Below are 24,007 nucleotides of genomic sequence, written 5' to 3' on the forward strand. Positions count from 1 at the left end.
TCTCTAGACTTTATACAGCTGGAAGATTTGCTCTGAGCCTAAACGTCATGCTGTTACTCACCTGTTGAGAAATGGAGAAATTTTCTAATTATCCTCCGTGTGTGTGTGTGTGTGTGTGTGTGTGTGTGTGTGTGTGTGTGTGTGTGTGTATGTGTGTGTGTGTGTGTGTGTGTGTGAGAGTGTGTGTGTGAGTGTGTGTTCATGTGCAGACTTAGCACATGTCTGGCGGGTTTTGTGGAATTTCTGATTGCAGTGCATTGTTTGTGTCCGTGTGTCCTTTTGCTGATGTGGATATAAATAAATGATTCAAATGTGTGGGCTTGTTTGTTTGTGTGTGTGTGTGTGTGTGTGTGTGTGTATGTCCGGGTGTTTGGGAGGTTTATCCTCATTATAGCCAACCATAGCAGCCTCTGTTAGTCTTATCAGCGCCATTATCAACAAGCTTGAAATCACGCTTTTCATTCATCCCTGATCTTTCCTCAAGGACTCTGCTCCTTTCATTTCTTCCACACCAAAAGCAGTCACCCAAACGTGACTAACTGTTTAATACAGTACAAACACACACACGCACAAATACAGGGAATAACAACTGGGAGAATGGCAGCGGGGGAGATAAGCCCTCTGCAATCTACAGAGATCTGAGAGTCTGAAGCCTCAGACTAACGGCTGTGTTTCAACTACACTGTACACATGACTACATGGAAAACTCTGTAACACTTTCTTTGAAGGGGTGTGCATGAGACTGTCATTACACTGCCATAAGTATGTCATGACACCTGTCACGAACATGAAGGAGTCTTCATAAATGTTTATGACTGCTGTCATTATGCGTCATTTAGTCAATTATGTCATTTTTAATGTAAAATTTACATTTTTAAACCCTTTCTTTAATTTTAAAGTCTTCTGGGTGCAGCCTGGGCTGAGTCAGATAATTATGCAGTTAGCTCCACAGCTAACCAAGCTCATTAGCTAACGCCAGCTAACAGTGGTTAGCCTACTTAAGTAACAAGTAAACTAGCTAACCGCTGTCTGTCCATCAGCTAGATCATCTTGGTACTGTCATCAAATTGGCCTTATAACATTTAATGACATCTTTATGACAGGTGTAAATGGTACCACTTTACTCGAAGAACAGGAAATTATTCATGACAGCATTACAAAAGTATTTGACAGTGTTATAAAACTTACTGACAAGGTCAAGGAAAATATTCATGACACACTTATAATGGTCTCATGACAGCCAGTGTCATAACCAACCACATATGAAAGTCTAATGAAATATTAAAACATAAAGCTTAACAGTGTCCTTGAGTTTGATAACGGCAAGTTGCCATAGCAAAGACATAGACAGGTTATGTTGTCTTGGTTAATGTCAAGTTGTCATGACAAAGGTATCTCAAACAATGTTAACTTTGCATTGAAAATGACATAACCAGCCCAATGCTCCAACAGTCATAAACATTCATAAAGACTCCTTCATGTTCATGACATGGTTGTGACAGTGTAATTACAGTTTTATGCACATCCCTTCAAAAAAAAGTTTTAAAACATTTAAACAAAATTGTATTAAAATTTAGTAATACTCAGGCATTTTTTTAATCACACTAACTTTGCGTAGGTATACTTGTTGGAACCATGATGTCATATCTCGTGGCATCCAGTCATTCCACTGGCATTGTTTCTATACCTCACCCATTGTGCTGTAAAATCTATCTTGACTTCTGCAGCTATTTTCGTCTGTTTTGGGAAATGTCCCGTCACAATACTGTCCAGAGGGTGGAACAATAATTCAGACTCTATTGAATGCAGACACCGCCAGGCAAAAACACAGTCGGGCAAGTGGGCTCCAGACTCCATCAACAACCACCACTCATGGGACATGTTACTTATTCAGTGGGGCGGAAGTCTTTGTAGTGCTTTCTTAACTGCAGCGAGAGTGAATCGGTCCATTTTTCATCAGGCCAGATCAAAGACGGCCTTCACCACCGTCCCGTGAGGCCACTCAAATATTGATTCGAACAAACCAGAGCCTTTAAATTCGGCCTGTGCACTGGTGAATAATTTCCTCAACTTTTTGTTTATGAGATGGATCATCAAACTTTAGTGCCGCCCTGAAAAGCAGACACTAAAATCAGCTTGTGAAAAATGACGCCCCTAATTACAGTTAATACACAACATGATGATTTAATTCAGAGCATATAATCATACATAGTGTCTGGATGAAGCACAGGGCTCATTACTGTATGTTAGCCCAGTGAGACACATTTCCAGACGTGGATTAAAACAAAATTTAAAACTCTCTTAGCCAGTTCTTATGACTCTTAGTTTATATTTTCTCATTTGTAGCTTGATAGGCTTCATTGTGTGACTTGCAGCAGAAAGTTTTGCATATGGAAACACACATATGGGCTCTACATTATGAGGCAATGTCATGCTGCATTAGGATATAATTTACAGACTTGCTGTGAATCAAATTTAGCATGGCTCCAAACTGGCTGCCTCAAACTAAATTGTCACTGGGAATATTTTCCACAGAGTGACCTGTGCCTGCCCCTCAGTGCAGCCATCCTGCCCAGCCATGTTCTGTCCACTCTTATCCAGAGTCAATAGAGCAGAAATAGCACAACTTCCTGCACTTCCAGCACCTTAAAAATGCTCTTTACGTCACTGCCTGCTGGGGGGCAAAATTGCTCCTCTGCGGCTATCGGTGTGTTTACTCTGGACCAAGCCACAGGCTGACCACTTAGGCTGAATAGGTCCACTGAAACAGACTGGACTGAGCAGAGTTGGTGCTGGAGCAGAGCCAGTTTAATGGGCCAAAGCTCTGCGGACACACATCAGCACCACTCCCTGTTAGTGCACAAGCAGGTGAAACAATGCACACACTTAATGTTGCATATAGTAAAACAAGTCTAAGAGTCTACAGACATGCTAATAGCTCTGTGAGGCTGCAGATAGACACTGTGGTGCTTCGAGCTGAATGCTTACATCACTGTTTGCATGTTTTCATGATCTTAGTTTTTTGTTTTAACTTGCCAACATTAGCTAACTAGCACTAAAAACAAAGTACAGCTGAGGCTGATGGGAATGTCATTAGAGTTGCAACTATTTGGTTTCAAAACAAAGTATTAACGGTTCCTTAAAGGTCGAGTGTGTAAGATTTAGGTGGATTTTTTGGCAGAATATGGCAGAAATGGAATAATAACAGTGGATAATTTTTTGGCATGACAACCCGTGTGAAATGACTCATTTCACTATCAGAATTTGATCCTTCCAGTCTCATAACATTTAGAAAGTCTAGAAGAGCCACATGATTAAATAATTTTATCCCATTCAAGTTAGTTGACTTCACACACCACTGAGCAGAGGCCGACCTCCAACGCCATATTCAGTACTCTATAATACATCCATGCTCCATACATGCTTAGAAGTGGAGATTGAGACGAGATGCCTGCAATCTGCAAGCTCCTGCTAGTTGCCACTAAATCCTACACACTGCTCCTTTAAAACCATAAGCGTTAGTCTCATGGTGGCACTAGAGGTCAAGTCAGTGGATCACCAAAGTCAGTAGGATTCATCTACAGTACCTGGACACTGTGCCCTGGTCCAGTTGAAAAGGTGGTCTGGAGTACAGTTCAGTGCACTGAGGCACTATTTGATCTTATGATTTTCAGGCTTTTCTACACTATAACAACAAAAAAAACAGTGAATAGATGATGATGCAGGCATGCTCCGGTACAAAACAACATTTGAAAGCTGAGCCAGCCCATTAAGTCGATGTTGACATATTTTCTGAATGAGTGAAAACATGGTCAGGAACATGGATGTCTGAACCAAATATCTTTGCAATCCACCCAGTAGTTTTGGTCTGGACCAAAGCAGTGCATCAACAGACAGACTTGCATTACCACAGACACACACTGCTAGCATGGTTATGAACAAACTAACATAAAGTTATGAATACAAGTGTCCATGCATGCACATATATGTAGAAACAAAACAGAGATGACACACACATATAACTGTTGCACAATGACAGGGTACTCATGGTGGAGGCGGTGGGAATCTTTTCTGATTTAAGGGGGAATGACTAACTCTCTATCTTCTGCTACCCCCAACCAAAGTCAGCAAGCCGCACACACAACCGCACATGCACACACACCCCCAGACACGCAAACATGCACGGGTTTCCCATGACTCCAACCCTTACCCTTACTGGTTAACTTTCACTGCCTTCATAATCACAGTTCATCAGCTGTCTTCTCGCTGAATCACACTGTAAATCTACTGAATCATCAACTCAGTTACACAAACTCTTAAACCACAAAATGCAACAGAGCCACGAGAGCACCAAAGGTTACACCAGGGATGCTCAGTCCCTCTTTCCAAGCCAAACCCAATGTTAAAGAAATGCACTGATCATTTATCACAATTATTGGATATCTTAGAGGATATTTAGCCTCAAATTTGAGAATGATTCTTTGGTCAGTGCTCTAACATTTCTTCTCAAGGACACATGTTTAAATTTCCTTAGTGGCCTGCTTGCTAGAGATGCAGTCACAAGTTCTTAATTAAGTATATTATAGCTGATTAAATTCATTGTTGAGATCAGTCTTTCAATTTTTATACCCAACACAAAGTAGCTTGAATCATTTTCATCTCTGTGGCTGCTATTTCTTATGAATCATGCAGTTAATTTGACAAATTAAGCCCATCTCCTCTTTCTCTCTGAAGGATATTTGGCACAAAAAACACACACAAACAAAGATTTACAAGTGTTTCCCCTGTGACTACCTGCAGGTCCCCATTCCTCCAGCATGGAGAGTGTTTGTACTCCCCTCCACCAGGCTTTGTGTACACAGCTGGGGAGTCCATTTTCATTTTCACCCCTGTCCCTCCCTTATTCTTCCCCTCCATCCCTCTCTTTCTCTCTCACTCTGTGTCCTCCGTACCTTGCTCCACTTCTCATCAGGAAATGTCCACGATCACTTCACAAAGAAAGTCTATTCTGTCAGTCCTGTGGGGATGTTGGGGGGGGACGGGGGAGGGGGGTATTTATTGCCAGATGTCTTTAAGGCTTGCTCAACCCCTGAAATGTTGTATTTTCCAAGAAAACAAGACCCCGGAGTTTCATGAAGAAATAAGGCAAGAGACAGAGAGAAAGAGGAAGGCGAGAAAACTTACAGAATTGGATTAAATGGTAGCCTCAGTTAAAAGTTTAGGGAAGAAACCAAGAACACAGAATAGTACTTGAAGAAAACAGATGATGAGTGTTTATGGATGTCTTTTCCACAAGCATTCATATACAGGGGCCTATAGGTAGGAAAAAGGAATGCAGAAGGAAAGCTGAGATGAATGAGGTGAGTTAAATTACAGGCCGAGAACTTTCCTCGGCATCATTGAAGGTAACAGCAGGGGGAAGAGGTGGGAGGTGGAGGGTGAGGGTCACAGAAAGGTGAGTTTAGTGACAAAGAATATCTAAAGGTGCAAAGGTTCCTCTCCTTCTCGGAAAAGGTGAACTGAGGTGAACAGAAATTAGGCGCAGCCATCAATTCAGGTATGTTTTTCAGCTGCCACAGGACCGTACCACCTACTTCCGACACCCTGCCATCACTTCCCGCCGCACACATACCTCAGGCTTCTGTTCAAAGCTCAGGAGACGAACACCCACTGTCTGTCTGAGCTCACTGTATGAAGTCATACACTTCAGGAGAGCCTGAACTCACCAAGCGCAAGACTAATGAACTAACAGAGTGTGTCTGGACTGATAGGACTGCACGGCACATCAAAGCCTTCCCGGTTCAATATCTTCCTTTCACATTAGAGTAAGTGAGTGGGTGGAGGCTGCACTGATAAAACCACCTTTCACTCCTCCACTCTAACTGTTTGGCCTCCAACTCCAGGCCAGTCAGATCCTGGCTCGGTTGACTCCCGAGCTTGATGAAGGCTATTTTAGTCACCAACCTAACTTTTATTTTCATGCAGCAGTAGCGGTCATTATTTATCAGTTCTAATAACATTTTAAAACTCGAGTTAACTGCAGACAGTAGCAGGACAAGGAATGTAAGCAGTCACACAAGCTGTAAACAAATGCTCACTTTAGCCATCTAAACCATATATTTGGAGGTAAAAACAGCTTACAGAAGATTGCAATTATAATCCTTCATTGCAGAGGATAAAACTGTTTATACGCCCCAACTATGTTAAGTATAATTGGTCAAAGTTACCAGTAAGTTGGTCTGCAAAATCAAATGGATCAGTTTAAATAGCTACAATGTTTGTTTTCTCTCCCAAAAAGTTGTGTGATTGGCTGATCGTCTGACCCGTCATACTGCTTTCCCACATTCTCAAAACACTGGTGAATGTAATATTTATATAATTCACAAGAATTAATACAAAAATGACAATATACAACCCAGACTGTAAAAAATTTCGATCCCCCTGTATATTGTTTCAGCATCCTTTGGTTTTCCCACTAAAGCCGCATTTCTAGAACATGGTCCAGCTTGACTCAACTCACTTTTTTGGTTTTCCATTTCAGATAGTACATGGTATGTTCTTTTAGTATTAGCTCTGTTGAGGTTTCAAGTGAACCGAGCCGAGCAGGTGATATGAAAACCCTGCAGATTATGCGATATGGGACATTCTGCACAAACCCGGCATTTTTAAATAGCCAACACAATACCACAATTTTCTTTTCTTCACTTAATAATGGCAGCCTGCAAAACCACACCATGGTTTATTGATGAAGTGCAGACATATCAAGAATGCCTTGAATGCCTTTATGTCTTCTGTTATAAGAGTAGCATAGCTGCTTTTAACGTGTGTATTGAGTGTGTGGTTGAGGAAGAGAGAAAGTGCCCACAGAGTGACGGTGAATGCAGCAGGGCAGAGAAAAAGGTGAGTAGTGAAGCTGTCACTCTGGCAGTAAATGTACAGTGCAGGTTACAGTTAGTCATTGACTGAAGACTCCAGGTTCTCCAGACCAAAGCACAGGCGTGTTTGTGTTGTTTTCATCAACTGCTGAAATTGTGTCGCTATGAGGATCATCTCCGCCTACACTGAGAGGATAGTATCTGCAGTGGGAAATGAAGCAGAAGTGCCAAAAGCAAGTAGGGTTGAGCTGAGCCACACCACGTAGTGGAAATGCTGCTTAAAGGAGGACGAGTACCAGCAGGCCAGGTCTATATAAACTGAGCTGAAAGTAAGACAGCGGTGAATCATAACACATTGTATCAACAAAGAAAAGAGGACGAGCTCTCACCTCTCTCGCACTGCGGGCCAGTGAAACCGTAGACACAGGCACATCTGTTGGGTCCGATGCAGCGCCCACCGTTCTGGCAGCCATTCTCACACACAGCTACAGCAGACAGAGGAAAAGACAGAAAGTCACAGAGAGTCACACACTTTGCACGAGCTCTCCCCGTCTTCCTTTCTTTCACAGAAACAGATCCTTCATAAAGCCTCAAATGACTTCACTGGCTTTTAATTACTTACATCAGCAACAGATAAACACATACTGTATTGTATATTTGTATTGTAAACATGTGTGAGAATTTTCCTTGATGACATCAGTTCTTAAGCCAATAACTCTCTTCACTTCATGGGACAATTTAAACAACAACAATACTTTTTTGTTGGACCATATTTTTGGCAATAAGTATACTAAAGTAATAAACTTTGTTCAACGCTGCATACACATTAAAGGTTGAGCGTTTAAGATTTACAGGGATTTATTGGCAGGATATGGCAAAAATTTAATAAAATATTCATTAGTATGTTTTCCTTAGTGTATAATCACCTGAAAATAAGAATCACAGTGTTTTTGTTACCTTAGAGAGCTGTTCATATCTACAGAGGGAAAAGGCCCTCTTTCATGGAGGCCACTGTGTTTCAGCATCATGTTTCTATAGTGGCCCAGAACAGGCAAACCAAAAAAACTGGCTCGAGTTTTGCAGCCATCGTAGGTTCTTCTATACGCTTGGTGGGGAAAGGTGAGATGCAAAGTGCAAGGTCACTGCTACTAAATCCTACAAACTGGTCCTCTAATTAAGTCTATTAAAGTGTGGACAATTTGCCAACCTTTTTGAACCGTCTGTCTTATTCTTTCTTTTACTTAAACCATAACTTCTTGGAGCCAGTCTACTATAATACATGTCGGTCCTGTGTGTGTGTGCAATGAAAAATAACAAAAGAGTGTAAAAACTGAATTTCTCCAATGAAGATTTACTGTGATGAAGTATTAAATTTAAATTTAAATTTAAATATATTGCTGGTGTGCTGACTGTGCAGCAGTTTTCACTCACGCTGTCCACAGTGGCTGCCTGTGTAGCCCTTCGGGCAGGAGCACGTATCCTCTGAGCAGCTGCCGCCATTCATACACCTGACGTTACAGGACTGAACTGTAGGAGAGAGGAAGCGAGGGGGGTGGGGGGGGGGTGGGGTGGAGTGGAGGGACACAAAAAAAGATGGAAAGTATTAACAGATCAAGTTCAACAATGATCAGGCCGTCACATCCCCTGTTGTATCAAATAACACAGACTGCAACATCACCACAAAATAAATAAGACCGGGAACACTGAGCATGTGCTTTGATTCAATTATTACTTCATTAAAAAGGTTTTCTTCATCCATATCTTCAGGAAATCTACAAAATAAGAAAACACTGGGATGATATATGGGTAGAGTTAAAAGTGAATTACCAAAGACATTTGAGGTTTTATATCTAGGCAATCTGACAGGGGATAATGTTCAACGTGAGGACTGATATATGTGGTTAAACTCTGTTGGCTGCGTCCAAGAAGTTAATCACCAGAAAATGGTGCAAAGAGGACCCTCCTACTCTGAGACACTGGCTGGACGCTGTTGAGAAGATATTTGATATGGAAAGACTCACATGTACTGAGAATACACCAATTGGATTATTGAGAAATGGGACAAAGGGACATCTTATCATACTCTTCACAGAGAAATAACTAAAGCTCCTAATTACTCCCGTGGTCACTAAAGGAAAAAATAACAAAATCTGAGTTTAAAAAAAGGTTTTATTCAAACGCTTTCACTGGTATTATCAATCAAATCTAGACTTTTGAGAATTGAGCATTAGTCGGTTGACTGGTTAGATGGCTTCATTAGATTACTGCCCGATCAAAAAGCACATTAGGAGTAGTTTCCAAACACCTGACAGTTAAATAACCATGCTCACTTTAACACATTAAGAGGCTTTTCCACCTCACTTGCATTCACACAACGCTGGTGTTTCTTTGGCAGCTTTAGATGAGCAGACAAGGCTCAAAAGCCCCGAGGCCACAAAACCAGAGCTAATCAAGCAGACTGGGGGTAGGCAATAAGTCGATCCAGCTGTATGCTACAGTCAGTCAGTCAGTCAGGAATTTGCTGAGAGGAGAGGGGAAACTGGGTGAGGGGGAAGAGAAGTACGATAGCAAAAAAAAAAATCCAAACAGGATGCGCAGACATAGGAGCAAATGTAATTGAAAGAAGACTTTGAATGCTGGGTAAAGAAACCAAAAGTCCTGCAGTGGTACAGGTATTATGGATGTGAAGCAGGATCCTCCTTGCTGGCAGAGTGCTTTAGCAGGCAGTGAGAGGGCCAATCTGACAGTCTCAAACACGTAGCAGCAGCTCTCATAAGGGAAACTAATTGGTGTTCCCGGCAGACAGGCACCTTTCTGCTGAGCTAGCCTTTTACCGCACACAAGAGGAGAGAATACACCTACAGAGAGAGAACTGTATCCTCTTAATGTTTCCTTGCATCGTCTTCTTTTCTTTCATCTTGCTCAAGAGGATATTTTATTGTCCTTTAGTCTGCCTTTATTTTCCTTCCTTCCTCCACTTTTGTCTATTCCCTCAGCGCCTTTCCTGCTCTTCTGTCTATATCTTAATCGCAAGTTCAACATTAATTTCCTCCCTCTCTCGCTCCATCTGCCTGTTTGTGTCTCTTACTCTCTTTAAAATTTGTGGCATGCAGCGCTGTGGAGCAGAGGGGAAATGACTGAGCTTCCCCGTTGCTGAGTTTGTCTAATGAGACTCTCTGAGTTTGCACACTTGCCAACAGGAGGCATTTCAGCCACTATAATCCACCCACTTACTCTGACTGTACCCAAACACACTAAATATGACTTTGTGAGTCATGATGACTGAATATGCTCTTAGGTAGCTTTTCACTGTGATCACCCACGCCTGTTACTGGCAGCTCACACGGGAGAGACTTAGTTACATGAGTCGTAGCACACTATCTTGGATGTGGACCCTGTGAACTTTCAGTAAATTCAATTCCCTTTTGGAATCTTAATCAACTTTCTCCTCTCCTGTTTCTTGTAGATATGCTATGTGATATATTGAAAAGACATACATATTACACACTTTATTTTACTCTGATTGGCTAGTATTTGTTGGTTGGGGTAAGTTATGTCTAGGTTTAGGCATGAGGAATGTGACTGGGTAGGGTTAAGGTAAGAAGGGTAAGCCAATCAGAGGCAGTGTGGGGTGGGACATCCGTTCGCCATCCTAAGAAGAAGAATGCATATTGCAATGCATACTGTTTACATATCGTCACATCTTAAGTTGAAAAATTTAGGGAAACCCTATCTAACTAGCTAGCTATTTTCTGTCAGCTGTCAGCTAGCTAGTGCTTTGCTCTGTAGTAAAATCCTAGCTAACAAGATAGCTAATCTACATCAATCATTAATTCACTAGATAGCCTACTTCTGACAGTTAACGTTAGTAAAACACTAGGTAACTAGCTAGCTATGTCGCTGCCCGGCTGTGCCAGCTGCTGATGCACGCACATACGCATCCAAAAGCCAGTGCATGTGCAGAATGTTTGGTTTGGTTAGGTTAGGTTAGGTTTGCACATTTCCAGAAGGAATCAGGCAGCTGGCACAGATCAGGTAATGACAAGCTAGTCTACATCAAGAGCTGGCCAGTTAATCAGCATTTCACTTTTTGTAGTCCTGTCTGAATGTGTAGTGAAAATTATTAGACCCTATACCTTCTTTTTTTGTGAGTAAAAAAGTAAGTAACTGTACAGTACAGTAAGTAACTGTACTTCTGACAGTTAACGTTAGTAAAACACTAGGTAACTAGCTAGCTATGTCGCTGCCCGGCTGTGCCAGCTGCTGATGCACGCACATACGCATCCAAAAGCCAGTGCATGTGCAGAATGTTTGGTTTGGTTAGGTTAGGTTAGGTTTGCACATTTCCAGAAGGAATCAGGCAGCTGGCACAGATCAGGTAATGACAAGCTAGTCTACATCAAGAGCTGGCCAGTTAATCAGCATTTCACTTTTTGTAGTCCTGTCTGAATGTGTAGTGAAAATTATTAGACCCTATACCTTCTTTTTTTGTGAGAAATTGCTAGACAATGAGTAGGGATTAATGAATGAGTGAGTGATTTAAGACACAAACTACATATGTCACTTTAACAGGTCCCCTAGCAACATCTTTTAACCATCTCCAAAATTCTTTTCAACAAAGACGAACCTAGCATAAAAGGAAATAGGAAAAGAAATATAGACCGAGATTTGTTTAACCGCTGTTGGAGCACAAGGCAAAAGGGGTGGGACTTTGGAAAGGTCAATTGTCAAGAAAGGTTTTCTTTGCGTATATGTATTTAATGCATCTAAAGTCTAGAAGGAATTCCAGTAAACTTTTTCCTGTGAAACACTTGGCAGTCTATGTGTACAGATTTGGCAGAAACTACTTTATGTCTGGATTGTGTCTCATGGCAACATATGGTGATAAACTAAAGCAAATAGTTTGGGACTCTAGGGCAGGCTGGGTTTATGGGTCAGTGGACTAGTGTGTGCTGCTGTCTCTCTCTCTCTCTCCCTTCTTCTCAGGGGAGAGGGGTCGAGTCTTCTTCCTCTCGGGTTTCAACCTCAACCTACAGTATGTTTAAGACATGAGGTTAAAGTTGCACAGTCTATTGACGCCCTCTCTTCTCTCCAGGCCAACAACTGGAGCATTGATGTGAAACATGAATAATGATTGCAGTGAGTGATTTCAGTTTTCCCTGCCATGGAACGAACCATGGAGAAAACTGTTCCAACGTGCTGCAATGCAGACTCCTCCAAAGCTGAGAGCAGCTTGGGTAAACGCTTCCATTTTTCAACCCCCCACCCAACAAAAACTGTTTCTAAATAGGTCAAGAACTTATGGAGAAAGATTGTTGGCTAGGGCTTGTGGGACAGGAGATGGAGCAGTAAGGGCTATAGTTCCTGAACTCTCTGCCCTCAGGAGCAGAGGATGATGGGACAGGTGCTGATGAGATGGAGGTGTTTTTTTTTTCTGTAACAGGAACTAAATGGGTGAAGGAGGAGGAGGAGAAGGAAGCAAACAAGCACATTTGGAGGCAGAAGGAGATGATCTCACTGGTTAACTTCGCCTCTCACTCCCCCTCCTCGTGGCACTTCATCCCCCACAGGTGGAGAGAGATGGTCTGCCCCAGTGACCCGTGCCTGGAAAGCTGCACGTGCAGAGCGACAGGGTGGGGGGATATGCGTGTGTGTGTGTGAGTCTTCCAGACGTTAAGCAAAAGGAGTTGGGTGTAGCTTTGCAGCACCACAATGTACCTCTGTATTCTGGTAGTGTCGTCGGTGAGCCGCTCACATCTGGGTGTTTTTTACGAGGGGCTGCGAAACACAGGAAGTCCAGGCTCGTGTGTTGAGTGTGTGCGCGGGTACATGTGTGTCTGATGGAAAACTGAGGAGCTTTACAGTTGTGTTTTGTCCTGATTTACACACACCCCAGGGACCAGTGACAAGTCAGCCCATTTCGGCATGGATGGGTGATGTAGTGAAACACAAAGCTGCATGAGACGCTGTCAAAGGAAGTTGAAAGTCAAACACAAAAATGTGTTTCCATTCCAGGAAACTCACAGTCCTCCACCTGGTTTTCAGTGAAGTCTGTGCTGCACACATATCATCAATTTTCTGGTAAATTAGACCAATTTATTTGCTTACATACCTCATACCAGAGGCAGGACCAAGTTACAAGTCGGCTAAGTCCCAAGTCAAGTCCTAAGTCCTAAACTTTGTGTTTCCCATCATAAACAGGTCAGAATCTAACAGACTTTCCAGCCTTGTTGATTTACAAAGTTACTTAGCATTATCTCTCTAACTGTGTTAATATTAGACTGGATTTGCTGTTCTTCGTACAACTTCAAATGTCAAATGAAATTGGAAGTTGTTGCATCTCCCTGCACAAAAGTACAGTACTCGTTAGCAGCTGAAAGAGACACACCGGGCTGTAATCGATTTAAATGTAAATCCATTGCATATACATACATATATCTGGTGCATCAGTACGTGACACCCAGAGGTGGTGACAAAACAGATGCGATGAGAAAGGGTTGAGAATTAATAGCGTTAACGTTAGTTGACTCAAGGAATACAGGGAAATTAATTAATTTGACTTGACTTTTTAAATAACATTTTTAGTTTTAAACTAGTTTTGAATATTTGGACTTGGTGTAGAGTATCAAGCATTTTCAAGTCAAAAGGCTCAAGTCACTGGTGTTAAAGTCTATTTTTTTATTTTTTTTTTTATTTTGTCAAGTTGAGTCTAAAGTCATCAAATGTGTGACTCGAGTCCACACCGCTGCCTCATACGTAACAGGACACCCTGAAGCAGCATGGCTTCTAATTAAAAAGGCCTCTCTCTGCTTTCCCAGGACTCACCAGTTCTCCTTGTCAATAACCAATGGAAGCCCGTCAGTGTAAAGACAGCTGTTTCTCAGCATTAGCGCAAGAACGCCTGTGGTAATGATTTTGTAATTATGGTTATGGGAAGACAAGGTTATAAAGATGGCCCAGCTGCTCTGCCCTAAACTGTCAGCAGGTTTATTACAAGGGTGACTTACAGCGTGAACCCTTGTCGTCTGGGAACTGACATGTCACAGCTCTAGCTTATCAGTAAAGTGATTTGTTCAGTTACAAAGCCGCCATTTTCCTTTTCTAATTCTGGAAATATGTACATTTCTAGAGTTCTGCCAGGCTATCCATAGAAACATATGCTTGTATTGTTCATTGGCAAACAGCAAAGATTCCAGGAAGAGTCATAAAAAAAATCATAGACAACCATCTGTGTGGACACAACAATAATCACACACACGTGGATTATATGAAGAAAATCACAAATGTGTTGCTGATTTATTTAAACCTCTGCATTCCACAGGCGAGATGTGAGACATAAAGATGCTATCTATATCCCAGCGAACCAGGGTGCTAGAATCAGCCTGTATAATTACAGCTGAGGAAATTGGCGTTTCCAAACGGATCTCCATGGAGCTGCAATTTGTTTCCAACTGCACTGAATTATCCTGTTAAATGGTGGACGCTCTCCAAAAGCTGAATTTGGGAGTTAGCACATTTGGGGAGACAAGATCTACGATGAGGAGTGCTTGCCTTCCCTTGGCACGGCCTGGAGCCTCCGAGACTGATAAATGCTGTGAAAACAGTTTTCAACTTAGTAATATGTTAAACACACCTCAAACAGTGAGTATGGCTCTGTGGGAATTCGAATAAAAACAACTGGAAACATCTAACCCAAATATAACAAAGATTTAGTCAGATTTTGGGATTAGTTATATGCAGGTCGGTGAGGGAATTTATAGTTGCTTTAGTACAATTATACCTTCATGTTTGAGACCAAATAGCGTTTACCAAATAAGGTGATCTCCACGGTTACCCGGGGTCACTCCACAGCATTCTGCATTCACTGATGGCCGTTATGTTAATCTCAGGTCATAAAGCTGTTTGACCTCTGACTTTAACGAAAGCTGCCAGGAAGGCCAGAGAGGGTCATTCACAGTGATACAATCTTAAAGGAATAGTTCAGATTATTCAAAGTGGGGTAGTATGAGGTACTTAACCATAGCTAGTATATTACAAGGTTCAATGTTAATGTTGCACGCCCATGTACAAATTGGCATATTTATTAGCAGTTATCAGATATCAGCAAAGACTGAAGTTAATTGTCATGTTTGATCTAGGGCTGCAAATATCCATCCCGGTTGCTCAAAATCCAAGGTGACTTAAATCTCTTGTTTTGTCAGTCCATAACTGGGGATATTCAGTTTAATATGATAATAAATAGAGAAAAGCAGGACATTTTCTTATTTGAGATGCTGAAAACAGCATTTTCTGTCATTTTTGCATGAAGATTACTTTAATGATTAGGCTGAATGATGTGAATCAAAATAACTATTTTTTTACAACTTGCCCTGTAAGGCAAGTTAGCTGGCTTGGCTGACATGGCATTTTACTTGCCCTGGGTAAGTGGGCAATCCTTATTGCTGAGCCTTTCATTACCTACAGTAGAAGGCAGTCAACATGCCCCCAGTTTTGAGAAGCAGCAGGAGTAGGAAACTAGGCAATGCTGTGAACAGGGTGAGCAGAACGCCATATTGTTGCCACCAAAAAAAGACCAACCTAAAAGATATCAGTTTAAATGTATGCTATACATAGAATATTTTAACCGCTTTAACTTGCTCTCAGATAGCCTTTTCCAATGGGAATCCACAATTATATAAGCAAAATCCTGGTGTACCACTGCCTTGATCAGTTAGTTCATTTGTGTTATTGTCTGACTTCAGATATTTAAAGGGTTAGTTCAGCTTCACCAAAGTCACACAATAACACAAACAAACTAATCGATTGAGGCAGCTTTAGACCAGCAACACTTGTGTTCTGCAAGTTAAAATTGATGATTTTGCCATGGCGTCTGGTTGGTTTGGTGAAGGTGACACTTGCCCTATATAAACATGGTTTCCCATTTGAAAAGGCTGTCTGATGGCAAGGTAAAGCCGTTTTCCTGCTGACCCTGTACATTGCTTAGCTTCCTGCCTCTACAAACTGGGGGTGTACTGGCCCCAACCTACTGTAAATAACACTGACTATTGGTAAGTACCTTATTTAACCCCACTTAAAATAGTCTGAAGTTTCCCTTTAACAGCACTCTAAAACATATTCGCCATTTATTAATCACAGAACAATAAAACTGTCTCTGGTTGTTCAGATCATACACTATCTCAGTAGTTTCTTCCCAGTGTCTCCACTGCCTGTAAACCTGCACAAAAGCCACCATAAATCCCTGCTGGGGAAGGCTGAGAATCTCAGACTCTGACTATCATTTTGGTCCAGCTCTGCTAAGCTCTCACTCTAATTTATCACCTTGCTTTCTCGCGCCATTCCTGCCCCTCAGGAATATGACTTCATAGCTCTCGCCAAAGCACTGACTCTGCAGGAGATCTGTGCGTATCCTGCCATACAGGTCAGGGGCTGTTTTTCTCCACCCCACCCTCCATGCCCTTCCTCTAAGGGTCGACCTTACTTATGGCTGGAACAGATCCTGTTTTACACTTCTGGGTCACAGCCAACTGATGCTCGCTGAGTGTGTCTTTTTGTATAAGAGCATGAGTGTCTGTGTATATCCGTGAGTCAAAACGTGTGTGTTAGTGGGCTCAATGGAATGTGAGCATGTGTAAAGGGTCTGGCAGGGCCCAGGCGTGACTGACGAGCTGATTTTGGCCCGACTGAAGCAGTGAAGCTGAACATATTGCACGCTACTTAATACACACATCGACACATACTTCACATGCTCCCAAAGTGCCGCTTAACGACAGTGTTTTCTGCATGTCCGGCACATATTAACTTCATATTTAAACCCTGCACACACTGCACTAATCTCACTAAGACAAACGTGATTTCACACACTCTGGGGGTGCAGTTAAACACCTTGCTCCACTCCAAACTCACACACACACACACACATCCTGAGTGGTCTGTAACTAAGCCCAGCAGACTGAGCTGGAGCAGCCAGACTCCCTGCTTTAATCCTGACAAACCCTGTGACCTGCAGGCTGCAGAGCAGGCCTGGGACTCTATATGCTACTATTACACTGACTACAGTCCTGCTCTGGCTCCCATGAGAGGAGGGTGGAACCATTACATTTGGAAAATAGACAAGCAATTGGAAAACTTGGAACTGAAACTGCTCAGTGTAACAAGCGATATCATTTAATCAGTAGTTTGGGCCACTTTGCAGAATCACACAGTAAAGTGAAGTCAGGCTCAAGGTCAGTCAGAAGAATAACAATACTGTTGTACAGTAAGGAATCAAATAATTTGACCGATTGGCCAAATGCTTCAGTCTGGGTCTCTATAACAACTATGCAGTCCTGCTGCTTGAGGTGTCTACAGGATTCAGAAATTGGTCTTACATTGATGGAAAAAGGAGTCTTGTGTTTCGGAATTTCATTATTGTCTGTCTGAATTTCACAAGACTGATGAGTATCTGCTGCAGCTCAGGTCGTTAGAGAAAGTTGGCTTTTAGAACAGTAGTTTTTCTTGGAAACACGCTTGTTCACTTTCTGGTAGAGAGTTAGATTAAAAGCTCAATACCACTCTTGTATCTGTCCAGCAAAAATAAAGCTACAGCCAGTTAGCTTAGCTTAGCACAAAGACTGGAAAGAGGGGGTGGGGGGGGCAGTTAATGTGGCTCTGTCTAGATGAGCTTTAAAGCTCATTAATTAACACATTAAATCTCTTTTGTTCCACTCAAACAAAAACCAAAGTGTAGAAACTACAATTCACCATTTTATGAAGAGTTATGTACCAGACTATTTTTTGGCTAGGAGCAGTTGCCAGGCAACAAGCAAAGTCTCCAGGAAGTTGCTGCTCCCAGCCATTTAGAGGTGCTGGTAGACACCTTTGCTATCTTTGGACAGAGCCAGACTAGCTGTTTCTCCCTGTTTCCAGTCTTTATGCTGAATTGAGCTAGCAGGCTGTTGGTTGGAGCCTTATATTTAAAGTCAAGATTAAATGAAAAATGCCACTTTAACCCTTTAAGATCACATCTCCGGTCATATTGTGTATCTATTTATCAATATATGCCAAAAAAAAAAAATCCATTCATGTTTTCATCCTGTAAAACAAAATATGAATCAAATTCCTCTCAAACTTAAAGCTAGGTACTCTTGACATGCCATTTCATCTGGACTAATGCAAATACAACCTTAGATGCTGATACTGGGGACTATTTGGTGTTTTTGCTGGAAAAATAACTCTACATGTTTGGTGTCGATTGACTAATCAAATAACTGACCAACTGTTTCAGCCCCTGTAGGGTTGGTGGACTGATCCCCAAAAGTCAATGTCCTTGAACAAAAAACCGTCATATAAATGTCTTGTAATGGATCAAATAGCTTTTGTCTTGCTTTAATTCCATTTGTCTGTCCCAACCTTATTAATGGGGTTTGATGAAGCTTCACTGTTTACTGTATGTAAATATGTTACTGACCTCCTCCTCCTGTTCCACAGCTGGGAGAGAGCTGGCCACTTGAACAGGTACACATGTTGGGTCTGGAACAGAAGCCATCGCCACATGAATTCCTGCAGATTGCTGGAGAGAACAAAAGGAAAGAATTTATTTGGCTCATTCATTTTCATGTCTTCTGCCATACACGATGAAACAAACAGAATTATCCCACGCCTATTTGTTTTCTTTTCCACTGGGCAGTATCATGTGGTATCACACTAAAGAGGATTAAAGGGTGGAGGGACTTACGGACGATACACTGGTTCCCTCCTGGCAGGGTCTTCCAGCCCGGACAGCAGTATGAATGGAAGCGAGAGCCACACACATTGGGTCTGACAGAGACAAGAAAGAAAGAACAAACAAACTCAGTGCTCACCCAGACCTCCCAAACATATTTTAGCAAAATCCCTAAACAAATACACAAAGATATAAGTTATTTTCCAAGCTGCCCGGGACCTGCATGGCCTCTGCTTTCAGAATAAACAAAACAAACTTTGATACAAAGCCTCCTCGAGTGATGGATGGAGGTATTTTCAGAGAGAAGAGGAGGAGGGGAAGGAAATGCGAGGGGGCCTACAACATGAAGAGGAGCATTTTTGTTTTCATTCAAGGCGGACAGGATGTATAAAGTCCTCCTTTCTCCCAAATTCCATGCCTGGCTGTCCTGTTTTCTGGCAAATATCCAGCGCTGCCCCCCCTCCCTCCATCTCTTTCTCAGCTCTGACTCTTATTGGTGGAGCGCCTGCAGCGACCTCTGACCCCGCCTGACAGATGTAAGAGTCATCACAGCTTATAGAGTGCTTGATTGGCCTGACAGGTTAGCCACAAAGTTTTCCTCTGAGGAGATGGCTTAACCACATCTAGAGATGCCTGGCTGCTGCACGCACACGAACAAACACACAAAAACATGCAGCAGGACCGAGGTCTGCAGCTGCCCTCCGAGCTAATGCAAAGAACACTTCAGTTTTTATCTTCCGTGAATAATTACACACCTACTTATAACTCAGTTTAGTTAGAAATTGAGTAAAAAAAACAACATGCATCAATCAAAAAACTTGAGGAAGGGTGCGTGAGTCAGTGTGTGCACCCCAAGACGCTGCATAAAGCTGTTTAACAAGCTGAAGGGTTTCCAACAATGCAATGTGGTGGCGCTAATGATATCCTTGGTGACCTTTCAAAGCGTATGATGACGGGTATATCCATGATCATCTGCGTTGGTGGTTTGTTTCTTGCATTTGCTGATGGCATGACTAAGACTCAAGGGACCACAGCTTGGTAAATTGGGATAAATCCTGATCCACATGCTCATGGTAAAGTCATTTGCCACAGGGATCACATCTCTTTAGTCTAGACCATTTTTGCCCTCAGGACGTAATTTATGACTGTTTAACGTAACGCTAGATTACGCGGTGTTTTTCTACAGTGACCAAGGACTAGTAAAATTAGACAACATCTCATCAAGCCATGGACACACCAGGGATTTGTATTTGCACTTAAAGTTTAGAGACATGCAAGAGACAAATTTTGCTGAGCTGAGAGTGTGACATTTCCCATGATGCAACTCATTAGCCTGTTTCATTATACTAACTCTGCCTTTTAAAAGCCCTCATCTTTCAAACTGTGACCTCACAAATTTTCTATTTGTAATTTATAGGGTTTTTATAGGTTTTCTGTCAAATATTCAAATCTGATGATATCACTATGACATCATCTGTTTTTTTTAACTTTCTGAACTCCCTCCAGAGCCAAAGAGGAGATTTTACAACTGTTTTCAAAGGCTGAGTGGTACGCCTCAACTGATCTTTATTACATTTCAATTTTGATTCGTTTTCCTAAAATATTACACTGTGGGGGCAAAAGCTGACACAACTTCACCTCAGTTTCCCTAAAACTGCATGTAATTTTTAGTCACCTCCCATGATTTTTTCCAGCTAATTGTTAATATATAATGACTAAAATAGTGGATACTGCTGGTCACAATTTTTCAGAGTTAACAGTGAGATCTCTACATTGCTAAGTTAATCCATTTCCATTTCCGGGCTGGAATCAGCGGCTGTTTTGTATTTTTGCTTGTTGAATGACTTAAAGGAATAATCTGACATGTTAGGGAAAATGCTCATTATTTTTTTTTTTTTATCCAATACATGTAGCAGGAACCAGAAGCCAGTTAGCTTAGTTCAGCTTAGTTTAGCTTAGCATAAAGACTAGGACTGGGGTAAAAACTTAGCCTGGGGTCTCTAAAGGTAACAAATTAATATTTTCTATTTTGTTTGTTTTGTTTGAAGTGTAAAAATGAAACTCACCATTTTACAGGACTTTGTGTGACTGACTTTCTTAACTGTGACTATTTGCCAGACAACCAGCAGAGACTCCACAAAGTCATTATTCCTGTAGTGTTGAACTACTCCCTTAATTAATTAACCCTGTCAATATTGTTTTCAGTACATTTTCTGTGGATTAAGAGATTAAATGAGCAATATGTAAGAACCAAGCATTTAAAAATGAGTACTGTTGTCGAAATCACGAGCCATAAACGGAATTTGAATGAATGAATGAACTTAAACAAGCGCAAGACGAGTTATAACATTATATTTTGACACTGACAAGCGACCACGAGTCCTACACTGTACGATGATCAGGTGTTTTTAACTGTCAGTTATGTGTAAATGTAAAGTTAAGCCAGAAAACAAAAGAACCACTGCAGTTATAAGCAGCTACTCCTTCTACAAGAATATTAATGATTTCTTACAACTCATAAACAGACAGTAACTCCTTCAATGAACATTCGTTATTAATTTGAGCTCTATGTAAAGAGAATTAACATAAAACAGGCAGTGTGACCAAAACAAAAACCAGAATGGAAATTTCAGAGGAGAACATGCTGGCTGTAGTGTTGTTGATGGAGAAGTTGGTATTTCAACTTAGCATGTTTCCTTGATCTCTGATAAAAATATGGTCATTTTATGATTTAGCACAGTAAATATATGACATATTTCTCCTTTAATTGATTAATCATTTTAGTGCTGCAGTGAAATCAAAAGAAATACATCTAGAGGGCTAAAGTAAGAAAAATTCAACATGAAATTTTTGCTTGCCAACAAACTAGAACAGATATATGCATCTTTTAGTCGGTTAAGCAGTGTAAACCAAGAGATTAGAAGACCAGAGCTTAAGTTGGAAATTAAGTGTTAGTTCTGATGAACTTCTCAAGTTCCTCCTGCATGAAACAGATGACCTTCCTCTCCTCCTCACCAGACGGTATCCGTAGTAACCCCAGGCTGTCACCAGGGAGATGACAGCTGGGGTTTGAATCTCTGATGGATGGAGAGCAAGAGCACACCTCCAAACACATTACCAGATGGCACAGGGAGACAGAGAGACAGACAAACAGGTGGGCAGGCAGACGAGAGATATTTACGTAGGTAGAATTGGTGGTCAGACAAAAAAGGAAGACAAAAATAAAACAGGAAGTGGAGAAAAGACAAGTGCAGTGGATTCTTTTGGGGGAAACTGAAACATGAGGGTTTTACAGAGAAAGTGTGAAGGGAGAGTGAGAGGAATGGCGAACGGGACGGTGGGAAAGGAACAGGGGATCAGTGGGAGGGAAAACAAAACAAGTTTATGTTGAGAAGAGGAGGAAGCAGGAGGAGGAGTGGGAGCGGAAAAAAGAGATATGGAAACAAAGGAGAAAGCAGCATAAGCAAGAAGAGGCCAGACCCTTGGTGGGGGTTGAATTTCTGGGGAAAACATACAAACCAAAGAGAAAAAATGCAGAAATGCATCGAGCGAGACATCGGCATTCCAACGCCTAATGAGCAGTGAGCCCGACTTCTTCCCTGATCTGTTTCTCCACAAAGCGTTAAAGATTTTCCACTGTTACAGACCTTAGGGATGTCAATATAAGAAGGATTATAGGGTCTGACCCTGAGGTGCTCTGGTTTGTTATTCTTCCTCTAACTCTCTCTCTGTCTTTCCTCCAGGTCAGGGCCTGCTCTCCTATCACAGAGAGGAGGCTTTAGAGGATGAACTGAAGTAAAACAGAATGAAAGACAGCCATAAAAAAAAAAAGGAGTTTACGCCCCAGGGGTTTTCCTCAATATTGAAATGTCCTACTGTTCTCAGGGCTCAATCTAAAGGAGATTAACTCTTTGAAGTTGCCTCCCGGGCCGCAGATCGCTCGTTAACTGCCATTAATAGTAATAAAAGGAAAATGGCTGCCACCTCATCTAAGGGGAAATATGAAGAATGAAGGGAAGTCGGATACTGTAGTCAGAGTTCAAAGTTGAAAGGGGAGGCAGTTTCATAGAGATTCTTGGACGTGGAAGAGGCCAAATAGCTACATGGTATGTGTGGTACCACAATCTGCTTATCTTGTGGTTTCAAGAACTCAGCCAATTAGTTTTCCAGTTGAAACAATTAATCCATCTATGGAAAATTGATCTACACTAAACTATTTTGAGAATTAATTAATTGCTTTGTCATTTTTTTTTTCAGTAAATATGCCAAATGTTCCCTGGTTTCACCTTTTTAAATGTGCTTGTTTTTGTCATATAAGATAGTAAAGTGAAGATTTTTGGGTTTTGAACTGTTGCAATACAAACACATCGGCCTCTGGGGAATTTTAATTGCTATTTTTCACTCTTGTCTGTCATTTTAGGGACAAAACAGTATTGTTTTTAACTAATTAAACTGTTGTGCCATTCTTTTTTTGTAGAGCTGCAACGAATGATGAATGAAATAATCGATAAATTGTGAACTACTGAAAAAAACTGTTGATGATCTCTGAGAGTTACCGAACATAAATCAGAAACATATCAATCAATCAATTAATCATGAAAATATACAGCAGACACATTTTCTTCATAGATTCTTTGTCATTCTGTATTGAAGTATTTGAGGGGTTTTTTTTTGTTCTTTGAGTTTTTAAAAAAGAGTTTGTGTTATAAATTTAGAAACTGCAAAATCATCAACTTATACAGCTGTAGCCTGAGGGTCCTCTTCTCTCGCAGGAATCCACAGGGTCAAAGGTTAAAGCAGTTCAGAGCAGCCGGCCTCCACTGACCTACAAGGAAGGGCAGCAGCGGGCAGGCATGGAAAATGACGACAGACGGTCTGTTTCCATAAAGATGCAGACCTTAAGTTCACAGTTGCTAAGGCCCCAGGTCAGGTGTCTGTGTCCATATGTGTGTCAGTGTGCTGGTCATAGGTCAAAGGTCATCTGCCCGCTATCTGACCCCCCTCAGCAAAGCTCTTACGTATTGCTGCCTCTAGCTACACCTGGGCCTGTTGCTCCACTATCAGATCTAGGGGTGGGGATGATAAGGGAATGTAGCGTATAGAAACTGACCCAAAACAGAAACAGAGGGAGGAGAGAAAAGAAATTGTGAAAGCAGGGAGGAGAGACAGAAGAAGAGAAAAGGGAGATATAGGTGGAAATGCCTGCCTTTAAAGACCTGAAATTGAATTGTACTGAGAAACAGAGATAAAGAGGGAATGAGTGAGAGATTGTTGGCAGTGTAACAGGGACGGGCACTTACAAAACTACAGTAAATCACTGAATACTGAAGGGGTGTGGTGTGATGAGAGCTGTATAGCACAGAAACTTAAACTGTGGTCTACCACGCAACCCCAGAGGGGATGTTTGTTTATTGTTCTGTTTAAATGTACT

The 24,007-nt window shown here is 41.6% G+C and overlaps 1 protein-coding gene across 1 annotated transcript in view; it reads right to left on the reverse strand.

Annotated features, from left to right (window-relative positions):
* Window positions 1-24,007, reverse strand: part of fbn3 (fibrillin 3) — an 87,014-nt gene that overhangs the window by 52,933 nt on the left and 10,074 nt on the right. The window contains exons 3-6 of the mRNA XM_084723422.1: window positions 18,589-18,671; window positions 18,322-18,423; window positions 8,307-8,402; window positions 7,265-7,360 (exon numbers count right to left, since the gene is read on the reverse strand). Coding sequence (XP_084579548.1) covers window positions 7,265-7,360; window positions 8,307-8,402; window positions 18,322-18,423; window positions 18,589-18,671 — 377 coding nt within the window. The remainder of the gene's footprint in view (window positions 1-7,264; window positions 7,361-8,306; window positions 8,403-18,321; window positions 18,424-18,588; window positions 18,672-24,007) is intronic.

The sequence above is a fragment of the Lutjanus erythropterus genome, chromosome 7 (genome assembly GCF_056507025.1).
Source record: "Lutjanus erythropterus isolate fLutEry1 chromosome 7, fLutEry1.hap2, whole genome shotgun sequence".
NCBI classification, from domain to species: domain Eukaryota; kingdom Metazoa; phylum Chordata; class Actinopteri; order Lutjaniformes; family Lutjanidae; genus Lutjanus; species Lutjanus erythropterus.